The sequence below is a fragment of the Cololabis saira genome, chromosome 20 (assembly GCF_033807715.1).
Source record: "Cololabis saira isolate AMF1-May2022 chromosome 20, fColSai1.1, whole genome shotgun sequence".
Taxonomy (NCBI): domain Eukaryota; kingdom Metazoa; phylum Chordata; class Actinopteri; order Beloniformes; family Belonidae; genus Cololabis; species Cololabis saira.
This window is the reverse complement of record NC_084606.1, coordinates 13565731-13584912: the sequence shown is the minus strand read 5'-3', so window position 1 is coordinate 13584912 and position 19182 is coordinate 13565731. Positions and strand designations below refer to the sequence as shown.

Below are 19182 nucleotides of genomic sequence, written 5' to 3'. Positions count from 1 at the left end.
GGAATTCATAGCATCCTACTCTTCTGCATTTCGTGACCCCATGCAGTATCAACATTTTCAACTCTGTGTGTATGATGCAATAAATAAACAAAAGAAAAGGCTATATATATAACTTTGTTTAGGATGTATCCCTTTATAGCCCCTTTTACATGGGCGAATATTCCACGTTTAATGCGAGGATCTAGCGTGTCGCCTGTCCTTTTTTCATTGAGCGAATAACTCGCCTCCGAGGGTCGTCTTAACCGCGGGTCAGGTCTAATGTGAACCTAACGGGTCATGGGAGGGTGGTGTTGATCACACAACCCACCAGGCAACCTCACCCTCGGAGCCGGAGACACCATAAACCGGCAAATTTCCAAAACCTTTGCATTCAAACACTTTTTCTTTGATTGAAAAAAATGTTTTTGATTGAAGTGAATTTTTTTTTATTGAAAATATATTTTTTGATTGAAGCAATCTTTTTTTTTCATTGAATAATTAAGACACAAATGCCTCCACACCTTTTCAAGAAACAAAACCCGGCCAAAAAACGCTCATCCCTATGTTAGTCCATCCTCGTTTTGAAATCTACACCTGTCTGACGGCGTATAAATGTTGCTGATGTAGGGACAATACGTCATTCTACACGCTCACACAGGTTACATTATGTTTCACAGATAATGCCTCCCGACTCGCCTTCCCTCCCCTCAACTCACCTTCAGGCACGAGTAACAAATAACAAATTGCATAACACATGCATTTACATTACCCAACGCGTGTTAAACACACGTTCATCTTCCAGCGATGACAGCGGGATCCAATCTGAAAGCGCCTTATGTCATGTCCCTGTCTGTTTCGCTAGGTAACTGTTAACTTGTCCAACACATTCCTGCAATGCCATTAAGTGATGAAATCCTGCAAAAGTCTTCCAACCACTTGTTCATGTTTATGAAGTGGATTGGTTCAGAGAGTGGCTGAGTGGGTGGGGGGCATGTAAAAAGTTGATTCTATACAGTTTAGGGCCATTATTGACCCATATTTGGTCTGATTGGGTAAATATAGGTAAATAGAAAGATCTGTCTCACAGAGATAAGGCTGACCTTAAAGGAATGAACCTGCTGTAAAGCCTGGTCAATAGTGCAGCATATACCACACAGAATGAAAAGTCATGTTGCGTTGCATGTCAGAAATTCTTGATTAGCTCAGAGATCTGCTCCTTTGAAAGCATTCCTCCGGTGATGCCTGTGAGGCAGCAGCTTTTATATTCTGATGGATCTCTTGGAGCTCTTTAGCAGCCCAGCATGCATCACTGTTGCGACAGTGGAGCCAGATCTGGATGCAGTTTCTGGCTGAGAGGAAAGTTTGTTGTCATCATTCTTATTTTCCCTCCAGAACAGTCATCAAATACTACAAGCCTTTCAGCAAAGATAGCTAATTAATTATTGCAATATCACTTGCAAAAGTGCAATATCACAGATTAGTGATGGTTTTGTTTTATATAAGTGGAGGAAGAATATTCAGTATCATGTTTGTGCTGTGTAATCCTCACGAATAGTAACATAATACCGCTTCATCGGTGCCTTGCGAGTATGGATGCTTGACAATAAGCAATCTTAGAAACAATGAAGCCATGATGAACTCAAATACATTGAAGAAAGGGCGGTACTTCGATGCTGTATAAGAATGCATGGAGCAAAATAACAGTAGGCCTGTGTTGAAAAAAATTGATTCTCTGATTCTAAATCGATTCTCATATTAATTCCTAAAAATCAATTCATATGTCTAAAGATTGATTTTTTTTTTTTCTATTTTTTTTTCCATCATTACATTACAACCTTTGGTATTTTTTTGTTTATGCCCAAAAAAGGAATGTTTTGTTGGACACGAGAATAACTGGTGCCATGTTTTTTGTTTTTTTTACCTCTGTTTGGTGCCTTGGATCTGTTTTATAATTCTGCCCCACACAATGTTTCTGAAAGCAGTTCTATCAGCATTCTGGGAGGTGATTGGTCCTTACAGCATCATTAGCTACCAATATTTGCTGTTGAATCTCAATATAATACTAGTATTGATATGTTGCGTAACTACAAAGTCATATAATTCAGATAACAGCTCAAAAAAATGTTTTAATAACACTAACCCAAATCAATATCGGAATAGGATAGAATCAAATCGTAACAATCGATTCTGAATCTTAAGAATCGTAATCGAATCGATTCCCAGCCCTTCAGAGGAGCAAAAATCCGATCCTGCACGTAGCTAAAACTAAAACTCTACTGAGGGAGTTTGCAGCGTGGGTGTATTTTGTTTGATTCATATTTCTTCTTCTTCTTCTTCTTCTTCTTCTTCTGTTGTTTTTACTTCACTAAAAGATATGATCCTTCCTTTGTGTGGTTTTGTTTTTGCAGGCAGCCACTTTAGTCTCAAACACTCTATTGACTCCTGCAGAAATGCACAGTTTTCTTTTTTTTTTTTTTAAGATTAACATCATACCAATGAATTCAGGTTTGCTAAATGGTTCATGCAGCCATGATTTCAGGACATTATTCAGCTGGACAGTTAATGAATTCATTGTATTGATTATAACGTCCGAGAGTCCGGGATGGTAAATATGAAGTGCCAAGTGCTCATTAATTTCATGGAAGAGCTGGAAAAAACATCATTGACTCATTCCATTACACAAAGTCCACATATAAATGACCTTGTGGCTCATTGCACCTCAGTTGAATGTTCTGATTTCTAGTTGTACGTTTCTTCTTTTTTTTATTTTCCCATTTTATCTTTGTAGCACAATCTTGCCCCTGTGTTGAAGGTTTTGCTAGATGTTCATTTTATGCCTACTTAAAGATAAAGCATAAAGTGGAGGTTTTGATGATATGAAAAGCCTGAAGCAATTCAAACCCTGTTTATTCATATGCTCTTACATCAAAGACCACTTTGTATTTTTCATAATTTCACTTGGCATTTTTGCAAAACTTTACAGAACAGAGGACTGAAATGGAGGACGAGGAGAGGGGGGTAAATTGGGTTTAAAAAGTAGATGAGTTTTTCCTTTTATGTCTTAATACAAAGAGACAGTAATTGTACTTGAGCACTGAGAATTCCCAAAACTCTTGCCTTATCTTGCTTAGTATTCACAATTTCTGCTTCCTTCATGATTAAGTAACACTTTGTACATCTTGCTTTTCTTCCAGGAGATTACAGTACGTGAAAAAAACGATTTCAAACATCAAAGACATTTCCAATACTCCAGGTCAATGCTGTAAAATCTATTCATGTCAAGTGAATCATGTAATCATTGAAATGTGGTCCAGTCATCTGTGTAATGACGAGCACCTTGTCAGGTCATCTCTGCAGCAAAACTCTCAGCGTTCACACTGGCCAGGCTTAGAGATATAATTTTCCCTGTGTGATAGTGATTGGAATATTTCCTGTCAGCCTATATGGCAGTAGCATCACCTCTGCACTTTATACTTGGGGCACAAGCTGTGTTCCAAAGGGTCTTATTTTTATATTGATTATATTATTTATTTCATTCATTAAAAGAAAAACAGTTCAAGATAATTACAACAAATCTCTTTCCTTGAATGAAAGGGAACAGAAAGAAGACTTAAGCTTATTTTATCTGTCCCTTTTTCCTAACAAATCAAATTTCAATTAATGTAATAATAAAAAAACGCAAACAAATAAATTACGCAATTTAAAAGAAAAAACACTTTCCAATATACGTTATTAAAGAAAAACAAACAAACAAACACTAACAAAAATAATACTATAACAAAGTTATAAAATAACACAAAATAGCTGTCGTCAAACACAGATAGTCGTATTCTTTTTTTTATTTGATTTTTTGATTGATTTGAAAATAAATATGACAATGGTGCTAAAAAGAAAGAGAGAAAAAAGAAAACCCACCTAACTTAACAATTATCATGATATTTCTTCATTAAATTGGCTTTTATTATTCTTTTAAATTTAATGTTTTTTTTTGCATTCTTTGGCTTCTGTATCCAGATTGTTCCATAAACTGATACCTTTTACAGGGGTCAAAATGAGCTAATTTATCCCTTACCATCAGCAGTTAATGAATCATTTCACCAAAAAAATAAATACATATTGCAGACAGCAGTTTCTGCTTTGTTCAGTATGATTAAGATATGAAGTTGAATAATTCCACTTTAATTCCTACTGTCTTCACCTGCTGATCAACAATGTTATTCTATGCAGAGTAGAACACAAATGTTATTTGCTAGTTAATTATTATTTCAATATGAAGTTGCATACTGTAAATGTACCACTTCACATAAAGCGAAAGATTATGGCATTTTTCTAGAATATACCTGCACAAAGAGCAGGGATACATGCTTTCCAGCAATCCTTGTCATGCTTTTATGGGAGAATTTAAATTGAATACAGATTTGAGGTTTATAACATGGCTTTTTATAACAAGCAAATGAGTCATTAAACTTTGAATGAGTAAATAAAAGGCAATGAGGTTATAAAATGCATTTTTTTGAGGTTTCAAGAAGCGGGGCACTTAAAAAACACCTGCACTGTTTATATTACCTACTAATTCCATAAGTGCAGTTAGGATAGCTGCAGGCCTAATCGGATGAAGGCTTCTGTCATGCAAAAGGGACCAACAAGTTAACATTTTCACATGTTACTGCATTGTTAAAATGGAAGTCATCATTTGCTCAGGATCAATCTCCCCCAGGCAGGGGTAAAAGCATATTTAATTTCTTTCTGGAAATACAACTATTCTGTCTGTCCCTGATAAACAAAAAATAAATCAATCAATAAAATCTTTGGCATTGAACATAATCCTCTCCACTGGATATTCTACTCACTTTAGCCATCTTCTATTTTGGTATGCTTCTTGGTCTCCGTCTTCTTTGCTTGAACATATAAATGGTTCTTTTTTAATAATTCAAGACAACCAAATGCAATGTAAAAAAACAACACTCGTGCGCGCTTGATTATCAGATATCATGAGAGGATCCTTGAATACCTTGCACACTGCTTGTCTGAGAAGCTAAAAGTGTTGTTCTGTGATAAAGGAGAATATCATGAAGTACATATTTAATGCCCATTTTACTTGGGGGATTTTGTTAATAAACATCCGCACGCCACAACCCCACAGTACAGGATATCAGTCAGATAAACTGTTGATAGAAGTTAGTGCTCACTCCAACTAGTTTACAGTGCAGGTAATTCAGAATGGATTAGAAGTCAGCTCATGAAGAGATAATGTGCTCTTTAAGATACATTGTTAGCAGATGTGTTTCTGTATTGAAAGTGATATTGTGACTGGATTTAAATGTGGGCTTTGGAGAAGCACTTGCCCACTTCTCTTTTGAATACGGTTAGTGCAGTGAATTGATGGAAGGATTATGGTTTTGGGTCGATCTGGCCTACTTTCATCGCCGCTTACACAATGTAGCACAGTATGTGAAACTGCAATTGTAGTTGCACTTTTTTCATATTCAAGTCCATTTGCCTGGTATTTAATGGCCTAGTGTTTGGCTTGTAGACTTTCACATGGATAGTAAAAGCTGGAAGGGACAGTAAGGTCAAGACGCCTAATGTATCATGGATTTGTAATTGGATTTTCAGTGGCAGTCTGTCTGTGTCTCTGCTTATGACACAGGGCCTGTTGTACTTGTATAGGAGAATGTTGATTGACTGAATAAACTCAATCATTTATGTAAAATACATGACTTAAGACATATTGTCTGTTCTGTGAATTATACCGTGTCATTTATTGGCTGTAAGGGTTTTTTTATCTGTAAACCTGAAGTCAAGTGAAAAAGCTACCGCTTACCTCGCATCCGCTGCATCTATCACACTTTGTTCAATATGATAAATGGTGAATGTTTGTGCCCTGTTAAAGCACTTTTTTAGTCTTTTTATTAAGGCAGACCCTCATAAAACAAACACGGATACAATATTCAAACTTCAAAAAAGAGCAATAAGAATTGTAAATAAAGAGGCCTTTAGAGAATCAACCAACCCACTCTTCATCAAACTGAGAACACTCAAATTTAAGGATCTGGTCGACTTCAAAACTAATCATGCACAAAGCGAATCGGCAATCAGTTGCAACAAGACATCCAGAAGTTGTTTCAAATAAAAGAAAATAAACACAATCTCAGGGGAATATGTAATTTCAAAAAACAGCATGTACGAACAAACATCAAAACCCATTGTGTATCAGTGATGGGAGTTAATCTGTGGAACAACTGCAAAGATGAAATGAAATCATTGTAAATCGCCGAGTAAGTGTAAACAAATCTTTAAAATAAATACTCTTAATGGATACAAAATGGAAATGGACACATGAACTGACAGCCAATGAACAAAGTGCCTTGCTCAGCTGAACTACTTTTTCTTTCTTTTTATGCTTTTCTTTTGGAGTTCTGTGAAATGCAGAAATTGTAAAAACAGAACATTAAAAAGTGTAGGACTAGAAAAGTTTTTTGAAAATTCATCCTACAAACAGGAAATATTTATCTACATATAGATTTGTCTCTTTAATTTGCTTTGTTTTGCTTATGTTTTTTTTTTTTTGGTATATACATTTTATGTATTCTGATTATTTTGTGTTTTAACCTGTTTGAATAAATAAAAAAAAAAATTAAAAAATAAACGTTTCTCAAAAACAGCTATGGTTTTCTCTGCATGGGCATCTGGGAAATTAGTAAAAGCTTTTTCTTTCTTGATTTTCTCTTTACTTTCTTTTCATATTCTTCTGTATTCTGTGTGTGTGTTGCAGGGGAGCTGTACATCGGTGGCGTGACGAAAAACATGTACAGCAATCTGCCCAAACTGATTGCATCCCGGGACGGGTACCAGGGGTGTCTGGCCTCTGTGGACCTGAACGGGAGACTCCCTGACCTGATCGCAGATGCCCTCCACAGGGTGGGCCAGGTGGAACGAGGCTGTGATGGTAAGACACACTGAATTCTGCATTTAATTAAAATCAGACTCATGTGCAGCTGTAATGCTCCTGTTTTCTTCCTGTAAGTGGCATTTTTGTATTCTTTAACAAAAACCTATAACCTCACTCTCTGAGCTCTCTATTGTCCCATAAATCCTGAGTAAGAGGAGCATCTTCCTCCTCTCTTAGTATCAGTGCAGTCAGTGTAGTCTGAGACACCCCACCTTCATTGCTTTTTTTACTTCATTAATCTGGTGTTTTTCCTGTTTTTACCCCTGCTGTGCATGGGTTGTCACATGTCGGGCTGAATGGTTCTGGTGTCGTATAGTTTATCCCGAGAGTAACAGTGGTTTTGGATTTAGCATTTCTCTTTTTACGCACCCCAACCCCAAGCCACAGTGTCTCTGTGGCATACCGAGCATCAGAGAGCCGACTTAATTTCCCCAAGGCCCACACTCACTGAATTGATGCAGCACTGATCCAGCTTTTCATTTTTTTCCCTCTCCTGTTCCTTAACACTGCTTCTCCTGCCAGCCAGCCTTATTACCTGCCTACAGTTATAGCCTGCAATTACTTTGCTCCAAACACAGTTTAAAACTGCATTAAGCTATCAAACTGGCTCCCACAGGCACATGCATCGGATGCTAATATTAGTTAATGATTGGAGTGCCAAGGAATTGAGCACAATTAACTGACCATTTTTACAAGAGTGGACTCGTTTGACAAATATTACTTCACTCAGGCCTGAGGCTGTGACAGATCCAAATATTCCCCTGTAAATAATGAAGGGCAACATTGGAAACACTCCTGAATAGTTACAATATTTAAATATAGTGTTATTATTTATTAAAAAAAAAGAATTTTACCATTCCCTTTTTCTGTTTTTGAAACGTCACAGAGTGGTCAGATCTGTGTCTCCTGACCAACAGCCATGTCTACAATACTGAGGTTGTTCATTTAGATGGCTTTTCACTGAATGTTTAACAGGAACACAAAGAAATGGAAAGGGAGAGGACTGAAATAAATAAAGTCTTGCTTTCTTGCTATAAGTCAAGTGTGGAGAAAGAGGAGAAAGAAAGTAGAAATATATAGACGTGATAGCATTAAGGAAACTAAGTAATAGAAGCCTAAGCATTTGCTCTCAGGTAGCAGAGCTGAAATTTAATTACAAGATTGATCAAGATGTTTCATTTATACATTATTTAACATTGAAGGAAGAAAAAAAAGAACTTCACAGGATGTTAGTTGAAGGGAGCGGGGCCATATCAGCCTTAAATTTGCCATATTGAGCAGGATTTTTCTGGAGAAATCACTCGCGATGGAAATGTTCAGTCCCTCTGTGAGGTCACCATGAGTCCACTGAGGTCGGACCAGACTTGTGCAGCTTGGGTTCAGTTGTCTGACACGGCTGCAGAGATGTTGTTGCTGCAGGTTATTTTGTGTAAAGGGCAGCGAGCTCCGTTCTGTAAAACCGCTGTACTGGCGACTCTTTCTGTCACTCCTGCATTGAAACTTGACACGTACATATTGACCCTTTTGCACGCAAAAGATAATCACATAATTTACTAATTCAAGCCATCCTGTGCTATTATATCATTTCAGTCCTTTTTCAGGTATTGCAATGACTTTGAGTGGTGAAAATGTGTGTGAAAATCATGCAGGTTCTCATCCATTAACTAAGAATTAATATTTGGTTGAAAGAGTTAAGAGATGATCATATGTCGTGGTTATTGATGATGATTGGGATGACCTTTAGCTTACAAAATAGAAACGAAATGGCTTCCAGAGCCAGCAACAGGTAAAATTAAATGTAGCAAGTAAGTATGCTCATAGGCTGGTTGCTTGTTTATTTTGTCTATTTATTTATTTGCAGAATTGGGAGTGGGGGGGTCCGTTTTAATTGGGCCATTTGTAAATGGCGCAGTGAGAAGTCTGTTTGTCTGTGTGGAAACAAATGAGTCTGGCACTGAAGAGCAGTTCTTTTAAAACGTTGGTTTAATTGAGACTTTAATGAGATCCCCCACGACCATCAACGCAGCATATTTAATGTTTTTAAACAATTATACCACCTAAGATTTAATCTAGACCTAATTATATATCTGTACGTTTTTGAGTGTTTGTTTTAGGTTTTTTTTTTTCCAGTTTAATTTTGTCGCTCTTCATTTCAATCGTATATATATTAGTTTACAGTTAAACAACATTAGGGTGAATAACATGTTGATGATGTGTATAGGAGATGACAATGCAGGAAGTTGTGACACGTTTTCAGATATCCATATCAGGATACGAGCCAGAGGAAGTATTTAACAGTAATTTCATCAAGTAGGTCAAACTTTCATATCAAAGCAAAGGAAAGTTTGTTGAAAGCCTCCAATTAACATTGAAATAATCTTCTACCCCTAAACATGTTTCTGCCTGGGTCTGTACACTAATTAAGCAAACAAATCTGTGCAAGAATTTGTATTGTCCGCACTCCACCATTACAAATATATTATGTATTTACTCATTTAGGTTTTAAATCCTTTATTCATTTTGTTCTGTTAATATATGTTATATGTTAGAGTTAAGGCTAAGCTTAATTTCATAAATACCATGAAATTGGTTTATTATATTGTAATCGACCATGTCATTCACATTTTCTATACCTCTTGTATATATTAATTATATATTTTTAGTTTTACCATCATGCTGTAAAGCTCCTTGCATATTGTCAATATTATCTGAGAAGTTAGTGTTGTACATGCATGTGTGTGTAATGACAGCCACTGCAACATATCATTTCCCTTCAGGGATTATTCAAGAATCATTGACTGGAATTGAACGCTGCACCAATGCCAAGAAATATTTCTTGTTGGGGAAACAAACTTCACAACGGACCAAATTCTGGTTCGGATGTTGATGGTCTACTGGCACTGTTTTTGTCAGTAGTTGGCGTTTGCATGCATTTCTAATTTCTACGGAAGAGTATTAGGGCCATGCAGGAGAAAAAATATTTGAGATGGGAAGATTTTTTTTTATTGTGCACAGTTGATATGTCAAGATTAATGTTGAAATACAATTTCGAGAAAAAGTTGAAATGTCGAGATTAATGTTGAAATAAAATTTCGAGAATAAAGTCAAAATTTTGTGAATAAAGTCGAAATTTCGAGAATAAAGTTGAAATACAATTTTGTGAATAAAGTGGAAATGTCTCCTCTGGCTCATCAGATCCAGTTAGGAGAGAGACTGACAGCTATGCAGCAGCAGCCGTAACTAATTAACTAACTAGGTTCAAGGTTCAAGGTGTTTATTTGTCACACAGAATGTACAAGTACATGCATTGTGAAAAACTTATGCTGGGTCGTGCTCCACAATACATAGTTAAAACAATAATAATAAAATGCTAGTCTAAAAGAAAAAAAACGTTTAAAAGAACTAAAATCAGCGTACAAGGCCGTCAAATCATAGTGTTCACTAACTAACTAACTTACATCCTTGTAGTGTAACGTTAAGGGTACGTTTCTTAAGTTATGCAACTGCATATGTGTGATATGTGTGTCAAATCACTTTTTTCTCAACATTTCGACTTTTTTCTCGAAATTGTAATTCAACATAATTTTCGACATTTCGACTTTTTTCTCAACATTTCAACTTTTTTCCTCGAAGTGCATAATGAAAAAAAAAATCTTCCTCATCTAAAATTTTTTAATTTTTCTCCTGCCTGGCCCTAATACTCTTCCGTACATTTCAGATATGTGTTGGAGATGTTGCCATGTTGTCATGCCATGGAGACTTTTAGCAGTTAGACTAATGATGCTATAAAATTTTTATATATTTTTTTATAATCATTTGCATCTTGCATCATTCATTTTCATGTTACAAGGTTGAAAGCTTTGCCATGACTTCTCATCCCACCTCAGGACCCAGTACCACCTGTACGGAGGAATCCTGCTATCATCAGGGGGTGTGTCTCCAGCAGTGGGAGGGCTTCACCTGCGACTGCACCATGACGTCCTACGGAGGCGCGTTCTGCAACGATCGTGAGTCAAACGTTTTTTGTTAATAATGTGGCTGAGTGGGAATGTGAAAATGGCTAAAGTTAGTGGTTGAAGTGAGATATTGGAAGGTTGATTATTGGCGTTAAAAGTAATCCGTATAGATTGTTTTTTAAAAGTTTGTTTTGACTCTGTTCTCTGGGCAGTTGGCTCGGTCAGACCCGCTTTCACCCGTTTGCTGTTTGATGCCTCTGTAGAAGACAGTTCATGGAATTTTAATTGCGATTTCATTGGGTGGATTTTTCTTGAATGCAATTCTTCTTGACATAGTAAAGCATCTTGCCAAGGTTTGACAAAATAAGAGCCTCACAGATTGTAACTTCTTAATGTGTCTTTACAAATACATTTGTAAAGACACATTAAACCTAGATCTGTTTAAACAAAAATACTGCTCACAATTTTGCAATCTAGAACTATTATTGAGGACATATTCACTTGATCAGGAAAGGCCACACAGATTGTGTGGTGCAAATTATTTACTCCTCTTCATGCATTCTCCCAATCCAAGTTACTTGCAGTCAAATCTTGTGCAGCTCAAAGTTGACCATGAAATTGGTTCATTGCTTCCTGAGGTAAATCCAGACACTGTGGAAGCGATGTATGTCCTCGTCTCGTGGCTAAGAGTGGGAGACATACGAAGGAACCTCATGGATTTATCATGAACATGGCGCCTAATTTAACACTGCAAGGGCTTCTTAGCCTTTCACTAGGGAGTTGTTGTCATTATGGATAGTGCTTTTAGTAAACACACATGGCTGAAACCGTGCCACACACACGTAAAGTGCTCACTGATTAGATGTTAACTTAATCAAGGAATAGTTTTCATTTCTTCCACAACATTTAATTAAGATTTTTAATTACATTTTAAATATAGTTTAATCATACAATCCTTTGTCACAGAACTTCTTGCATTTATTGCAAAATGTACAGCTTTTCGCCTCAAGAGATCTGACTTTATGAAACCTGAATTGAACTGAACTGAACTGTTATTGGGAACTCATTCCTTAATTTCTTTAAACTGTAAAACTAAAGTTAATGATGACACATTTCATATAAATATCTGTTAATGTCGTGTAAATCAGAGTCCAGATCAGCTTGTGAATAATTAGCATTCACGCCTCTTCACAAGCTTAATCGAAGCAGGTCAGAGGCAGGTGACTAAGGCTAATGGCCTTAAAAGTGCTTGTTTGTTTATGAAGTGATGAGAGCTGTGCAAAGCTTGATCCCCCTTTTTTCTCTGCACCGAAACTGTGTTTCTTTTTGTGATATTTGATGTTTGTTTGCTGCTGCACGGATGATCTGCAGGGATGATCTGAGAGCAGCGGTCTGACCAGCAGGGTGTTCATTTAGCTCTTTAAAGTCTCAAGTAATCAGAGGCTCATATGTGTTATGTTTCCTTGATGACCAGGATGCAGTGATTGTTTTTGATGTGAGAGAGTCTTGGTAGCTTTACTTTACTGGTTTGCGAAAGTGACAGGTAGAAGGATGTGGAAGCAGCTTTGTTCTGAAGAAGTGTGTCTGTTTTGTGTGTAGACTGAGGGGAAGGACTTCCCCAGCAGCCTGATCTGATGAATTTACTAACTGTAGAACAATTATCTGTTTGTAATTTCATACAACTAAGCAAAGTATTACATAATATGTTTCAAATTGCATTAATATATCAGACAGGAAATAGAGCCTGTCCCTGGATTAAAGTATTATTAGAGTTTTATGGGCTGATTGGCTGCTGGATAAAGTTCACTCATCCTCATAATAGTTTGAAAAATGTTTTTGGGTTTCTCTGTACAAAGTGGTCGCCACACTGCAGCATACATCTCCTAGACAGATTGAGAACAACTGGTTTAAGCTGTTGATCTGAGCAACTTAAGGTGGAGGCGGACTCCGTGTGTCATAAGTTGCTTTATATTTACATTTATACATTTAAAAAAAATTGGTCTTGGCACTATCATTTTTTATTTTTTTTTCTAAATTCAATAAATCATCTGACCTTACATTACATGGACATTACAGCAGTGTGTCGCCCTCTTTCAATTGTGCACTTTTTGTCGTTGTTTTCCTTTTTTTCTATTGATTATATTAATGTTTCTTGCCTCATAACAGCTGCACATCTTTTGAAAAACCTTTTTTTATTAATTTCTGTCAACGTGAAGAAGGAAAGACATTTAATCTTTGCTTGAGCTGAATTTTCAGTCTGTCTTTGCATCAGATTCTCCCTCTTTTCTTTATGATTTCTTGCTTGTCGTACAAATGGCCTTGTCTCTTCGGGAGACTTCTCTCCATCAAAATTTCTTTGAAAATACCAACCTTGTGAATTTTCCTTGAACCTGCTCTTAAAAATAAGGTAGGATCTATTAAACGAGGCATCATTTTCAAATTGTGTATGAAACTGATTCTCCAGACAGAGCCGTACACACTGAAGGCTCGCAGTTTCCACTCAAAACTCAGGCAAGTGCCTCCGTATTTGTTCTCCTGATATATTTGACAAGGCTTGATTTTATTGTAGAATTGTCCTTGCCTCTGCAACCACATCGAATGGATCCTGCTCTGCTGGCTGCATGAATAATCAAAGTGAAACAGGACTATGCAGAAGTAGAAATTGCTGCAGCTTTTCATCCTTTATATAGTAAGAATATAGTAAGAATGAATAATTACAGTAATTATTTCCTATGCCGTTTTAAGTTGACATTTTTTGATGAAGATTTTGGCAAAGAAAAGAGCAGTAATGTTTAATAGCTTTGTTTCCCTGTGTGTAAACGTAAACCAGCTTCAAGCTCCTGAATAGCAAGCACTGTCAATTTTTACACTGACTGTTGAAGCCGTGCTGCAGCTTCATCCTCACCTGTTCTCATGTTGTAACAATCATTCAGTGGCGGAAAGTACTTCTTTATGCGACCAAAGTTTAAAGTCTGCCACCATCATTTAAACATTTATTTTACTAGCTGCCTAATAAAGAACTTTGGTTACCCTGAAGTTGAAATGATTAGTCTCAAAGTACTGTTGCACTGATAGTTATGGAACCAGATACAGAAGTAATTTCATTTAGAAATTTTGGAAAAAAATTGGTTAATAACACATCGCAGTCATGCATCCTTCCGTTTTGGGAAAGTCTCCAGGCTTTTTCTTTTTGGCTTCTGAGTGTTCTGATAAGGAAATAAGCTAGTCCGGGCACCAGGCACTCTGATGAGCAGAAAGTTGATGTTAAAAGTGACCATAGCCCAGGGTCAACAATGCTTCTTTTTCCCTCTCTTATTTTAAAGGAGGCTTTTTTCTGCTCACTGTCTCTGAATAAATGTGCCAGAATTATTTGCAGGAATGCTGATGGCAGTGCAGCATTTCAAACTGTACGGAAGAGTATTAGGGCCATGCAGGAGAAAAAATATTTGAGAGGGGAAGATTTCTTTTTATTGTGCACTTGGAGAAAAAAGTCGAAATGTCGAAAAAAAAAAGTTGAAATGTCGAGATTAAGGTTGAAATACAATTTCAAGAATAAAGTCGAAATTTTGTGAATAAAATTGAAATTTTGCCTTTTTTCTCAACATTTCAACTTTATTCACAAAATTTTGACTTTTTGTCAACATTTCGACTTTTTTCTCGACGTTTCGACTTTTTTCTCGAAGTGCATAATGAAAAAAAAATCTTCCTCCTCTAAAATTGTATTTTTATGTTTCTCCTGCCTGGCCCTAATACTCTTCCGTACAAACTGTGATAGTTGGATATGTTTTAGATATGTTAGAGAGATTACATCAGTGATGCTGAATGTCTTAACAAACCCTGCCACACTGGAGTTGTTCCCATGTGTGAAACATTGCTTGAGAGAAGGCTCTTGGTACTTCACATTGTACTGTGCCACAAAAATCTGTAGACATTTAAGCGCAAATGCTCTCCAATTGCAGTTTGCATGAAAGACATCCCTTTGCTAAATCCTGATTAACAGTGGGAACATCTGCTGTAGCACTGAAAAACACATTGCATTTAACTGGAGACGGAAGTTGTTTCCATGACTGTAACACTGTGTGTAAGCACATAGACCTATACATGAAGGAATGAAAAGAAAAGGGCTATATTGTACTCCTTTGTTCATGCACACACGCGAGAGCATTTGTTATTCAGCGACAGCCCTCACTGATTGACTGGTCTATTTGTTTCTGCATGGCGTATAAGTGGGCCACTTGGTATTCTGCCTTATTCATCTGGAACCAACACAGACAGAGATGCTGTGTAACTGCTTGTGGTACGAAGACTTGGCTTTTATCTTCCTCTGCTTTTGTGTGAGAGAGCAAGTGAGTGAAAAACAAGTCAGACAGGGATGGATAAGAACCTGGGAGGGGGGGTTGTGTCTGTGAAATTCCTTGTTCAACTATATTTATTCGCTGGGTGCTACCACAACATGTGCATGTGTTAAGTGAGTCCAGCTGCTGGTGCACAGTGTTATCAAGCATACTAACTAGGCATAGACTGCCAGTGCATTTGCATTAGTGATTTCATTGTACTCTCTTCCCAGCAGCCCATCTGTATACATATCTGTATACTTACAAAGGATATGCACATTGCAAAAAAGAGCAGTAAGGATAATAAATCATGCTGGGTATCTCAATCACACCAATCCTCTATTCCTTAAATTATTTTGAAATGTATGGACTTAGTGAAAATTAGAACAGCAATAATAATGTTCAAAACAAGAACTAATGCACTGCCTGAAAACATTCAAAAAATGTTTCAAGATAAAGAAGGAAAATATCTAAGAGGAAAACTAAGTTTTAAACAACTTTGTGTACGTACTGCTCTTAAAAGCATGTGCTTATCAGTCTGTGGGGGAACTTTGTGGAATGGTGAAGAAAATCAAACTCTTGATGAAGAAATCAAACGAAGCACTAACTCTATACAGTTTAAAAACACATACAAGAAAACAATTCCTGACAAATATAAAAATAAGGACCTCTAAAGAACTCAATTTACCTTCTGTATGTATTTATTTTATAATTATTCTGTTCCTTATGTGATACATCATATTCAGTACTAGGGCTGGGCGATATGGACCAAAAGTCATATCTCGATATTTTCTAGCTAAATGGCGATACTCGATATATATCTCGATATTTTTTCTGTGCCTTAATTGGGGTTTCCCCCAAAGCATTATAGCATAGCATCTCTGTTAGCTTCATTTTTTTCTGAGGCAAACCCTTAAAAAAACAGTCAGTTTTAATACAAAGCCTCGTGCCAAATGTCACACAGGTACCTTTTGTTAACAGAGGTCTGCACAATATCAAAATGTATAAAACAAATTAAATAAAAATAAACTGCCTGCATATATAGAATAAAAATGCTTCTTGAGTAAAATAAAACAAATATCCCTTTCCTGCATAACAATTAAATTAAAATACACTGTGCAATTAATACAATGTAGACAGTAACAGGCAGACTTTTCCACTGAGGTTGACAGTTTTGCAAATAACAAAACATTTGTGCAAATCTCAAATAAAACATTCAAGTCAATTTGTCACAAAATAAGCTATATCAAAATCATTAAAAAAAAAAATTTTTTTTTTGAAAATCGATTAAAACGATATTGTCTCGTACCATATCGTGTTTGAAAATATATCGATATATATTAATATATCGATATATATTAATATCTCGATATATCGCCCAGCCCTATTCAGTACTAATGTAACTACCTGCATTCATGGCTGCTCGTTGATCATCAAAGAAATGACTGGAAATTACATTTCTGAGTTTAGGATATTATAAGAGGCTAGTTTAATTATGCATTGATCTTTGTTTATTAATTGTTTGTGTTATATCTATTTATTTTTTGTTATTATTTTGTCTTCTTTCTTTTCTTTTATTTTAATTTTACATTTTTAGATTTTCTATGGTATATAATATTGTGAGGAAGGGACAAGACTAAATAAGCGTTCTGCTTCCTCCTGTTCTCTCTCAAACACATTCATTTGCTGCTGTTCTTTATTTCTGGATGAGACTGTTAAATTATTTAGCTTTTTTTGATATTTTGACAGTTTTAATTTGATGGTGATTTGTTGTTGTTCGAGACAAAGCCAACAATAAACATATGTTTTTAGTTCCGTTCAAAAACCTTAGCATCTCAGAATATGTTTTTGCAGTGCAAAAGCTTGTTACCGTCGTTCTTATAGTAGTTCCCATGAAGATATGACCATGCACTTTTTTTTCACCAGCTCCCAGTACACAAAAACATATTCATCACTTTATCCAGCAAACCCTTTCATTAATTTAGAGAAAAATCAGTTAATCTGATTTGCCTTCGTGATTTATTTGCTTGTTTTAATACCTCATAAATTAGGTTATTTGACATATTTTGCTGAGCACGCTTCAAAATATTAAGGGTGATAATCTTTGCTATACTCACATTTCAATTATAATTCATTTCTTGACTGGGGGTGCAGAGTACAGAGTCTTCCCATCGCTCTGTTGTTGATCTATGTTCCAACCCCCACATGTGGTCCCAGATTGTGAGAACTGATAGAAAGAATGTGATCATGGGTAAGAGCAGGTGAAATGAGTTTCCTTCCCAAGATGGCTGTAGGTCCAGCAGACGCAGCTGGCGCTGCAGGGCTTGGTCACCCTTTTTTCCCTTTTTATGGATTACTAAAATCATCTTTTAAAGGTGACCCACTGGTAAACTGCTGAGGAAACAACCTTGCAACATGGAAGCTTGGCTATTGATTGAGAAAAGTTTAAACAGGTCCACTGGTCGTATGCCGCGGATATTACAGTTTCTTTATTTTTCTTCTTTTCATGGGTTTAACCAATTTTCCTTTAAGGATTCTATCAAAATCTACAAAATTATCTGAAAGTGCAGCATACTCACAAAAACCACAATACAGATATCCCATTGAATAAATTCTATTTATAGTATATAACTGATGTCCACTGGGGTGAAAATCCTTAAATTAAAATGAGTTAAGCCGCCCAAAAAAACAGAGAGAGAGAGTGAGAGGAGCTTTAATACTTACTATTCTTTTGCGTGGCTTCAATTAGCTTCCTAGCATGATCAGGTTTAGTAAATCAAATCAAAATGTTAAAAACAATTAACCAAGCCCTAGGAGTAAACATAATTTCCTTTTATCACACATGTAGTTTACTTTTAAGCTTAATGTAAGTTATCAAGTTGCTTGTTTTGATGAGGGTTTTCAACACAGACTGAGTACGTAGTACAGCATGAATCAGAACAGTCTCAATATGAGACTTTACCCTCCAAGACTGTCATCATAAGCCGCAATCAGTCAACCCACACTCCCAGGAAAGTAGAACTGCACACCCAAAGAAACTTATTTTGGCTTTTTCCCTTTAGGGATTTCCACAATTGATTATCTTGCCCAACATATTGATTAGGCATATGTTTTATGCTGGATGCCCTTCTTGTCATTCTCCCATTACTTCTGGGCTTGGAACTGGCACTATGAGAATGCATGCTGGTGACTCCTTAGTTGGCAGGGTTAATAGAGCAACAAACTACTGACAGAGAGAAAATATAAACATCCCTCTGTCAAACGCCCTGAATAAACCAGGAGTAAAATGAGATTTACTAAAGACACGTGGATTCTTTTTTTTTCCTTTTCCCATGTGCTCAATGACCCTACATTCTCACTTTTTTGTCTTTTAATTCCTCCTACTTCCTCAGCGACTCCCATCTTTTTCTTCACTTATAGCCAGCTGGTGCCAAAGTGCTGCTTCTCAGACCTGGTAATTATCCACCAACTCATTAAATAAGAAACACTGTGAAAATCCTAAATAATTACTTGGTTAGCTTCTTTTTTTTTTTATTTCACATCCTTACAAAAAAGTCCCTCTCTACTTCATAGTTGAGCGATTCACAGCAAATTAGAGAGAGACAGAGAGCACTACCTCTCTGGGAGTGAGGCTGCGGTCAGAGGATTGACAGGATATGGATAGTTGTGTCTCTCTGTTTTCTAAGACGGTCTTTTTTTGTTTGCTTTGTTGTTTGTTTTTTTTTTGATTTTTTTTTTTTTTGGGGGGGGGGGGGGGGGGGGGGGGGGGGGGGATTGTATGTCCTTATATAAATCTTTGGGGTGAAAATAATGCTTTCTGTGGATCCGGATGAGCTGTATTGAACCACTACAGACTCTTCTCTCCTTGCTTGGTTTTAATTAAAGAGTACAAGAGCTTTTAACCAAATATGCATTAAGGGGCAATTAATAGGTCTTTGTAATTGCACTGAAACCACTCCAG

At 36.5% G+C, this 19182-nt stretch overlaps 1 protein-coding gene across 5 annotated transcripts in view; it reads left to right on the top strand.

The window, feature by feature from the left end:
• The window catches only part of nrxn2b (neurexin 2b), a 966013-nt gene that overhangs the window by 505189 nt on the left and 441642 nt on the right, over positions 1-19182 (top strand). For all 5 annotated transcript variants that reach the window (XM_061710648.1, XM_061710646.1, XM_061710647.1 and 2 more), the window contains 2 exons: positions 6755-6928; positions 10819-10938. In XM_061710648.1, the coding sequence (XP_061566632.1) occupies positions 6755-6928; positions 10819-10938 (294 nt within the window). The remainder of the gene's footprint in view (positions 1-6754; positions 6929-10818; positions 10939-19182) is intronic.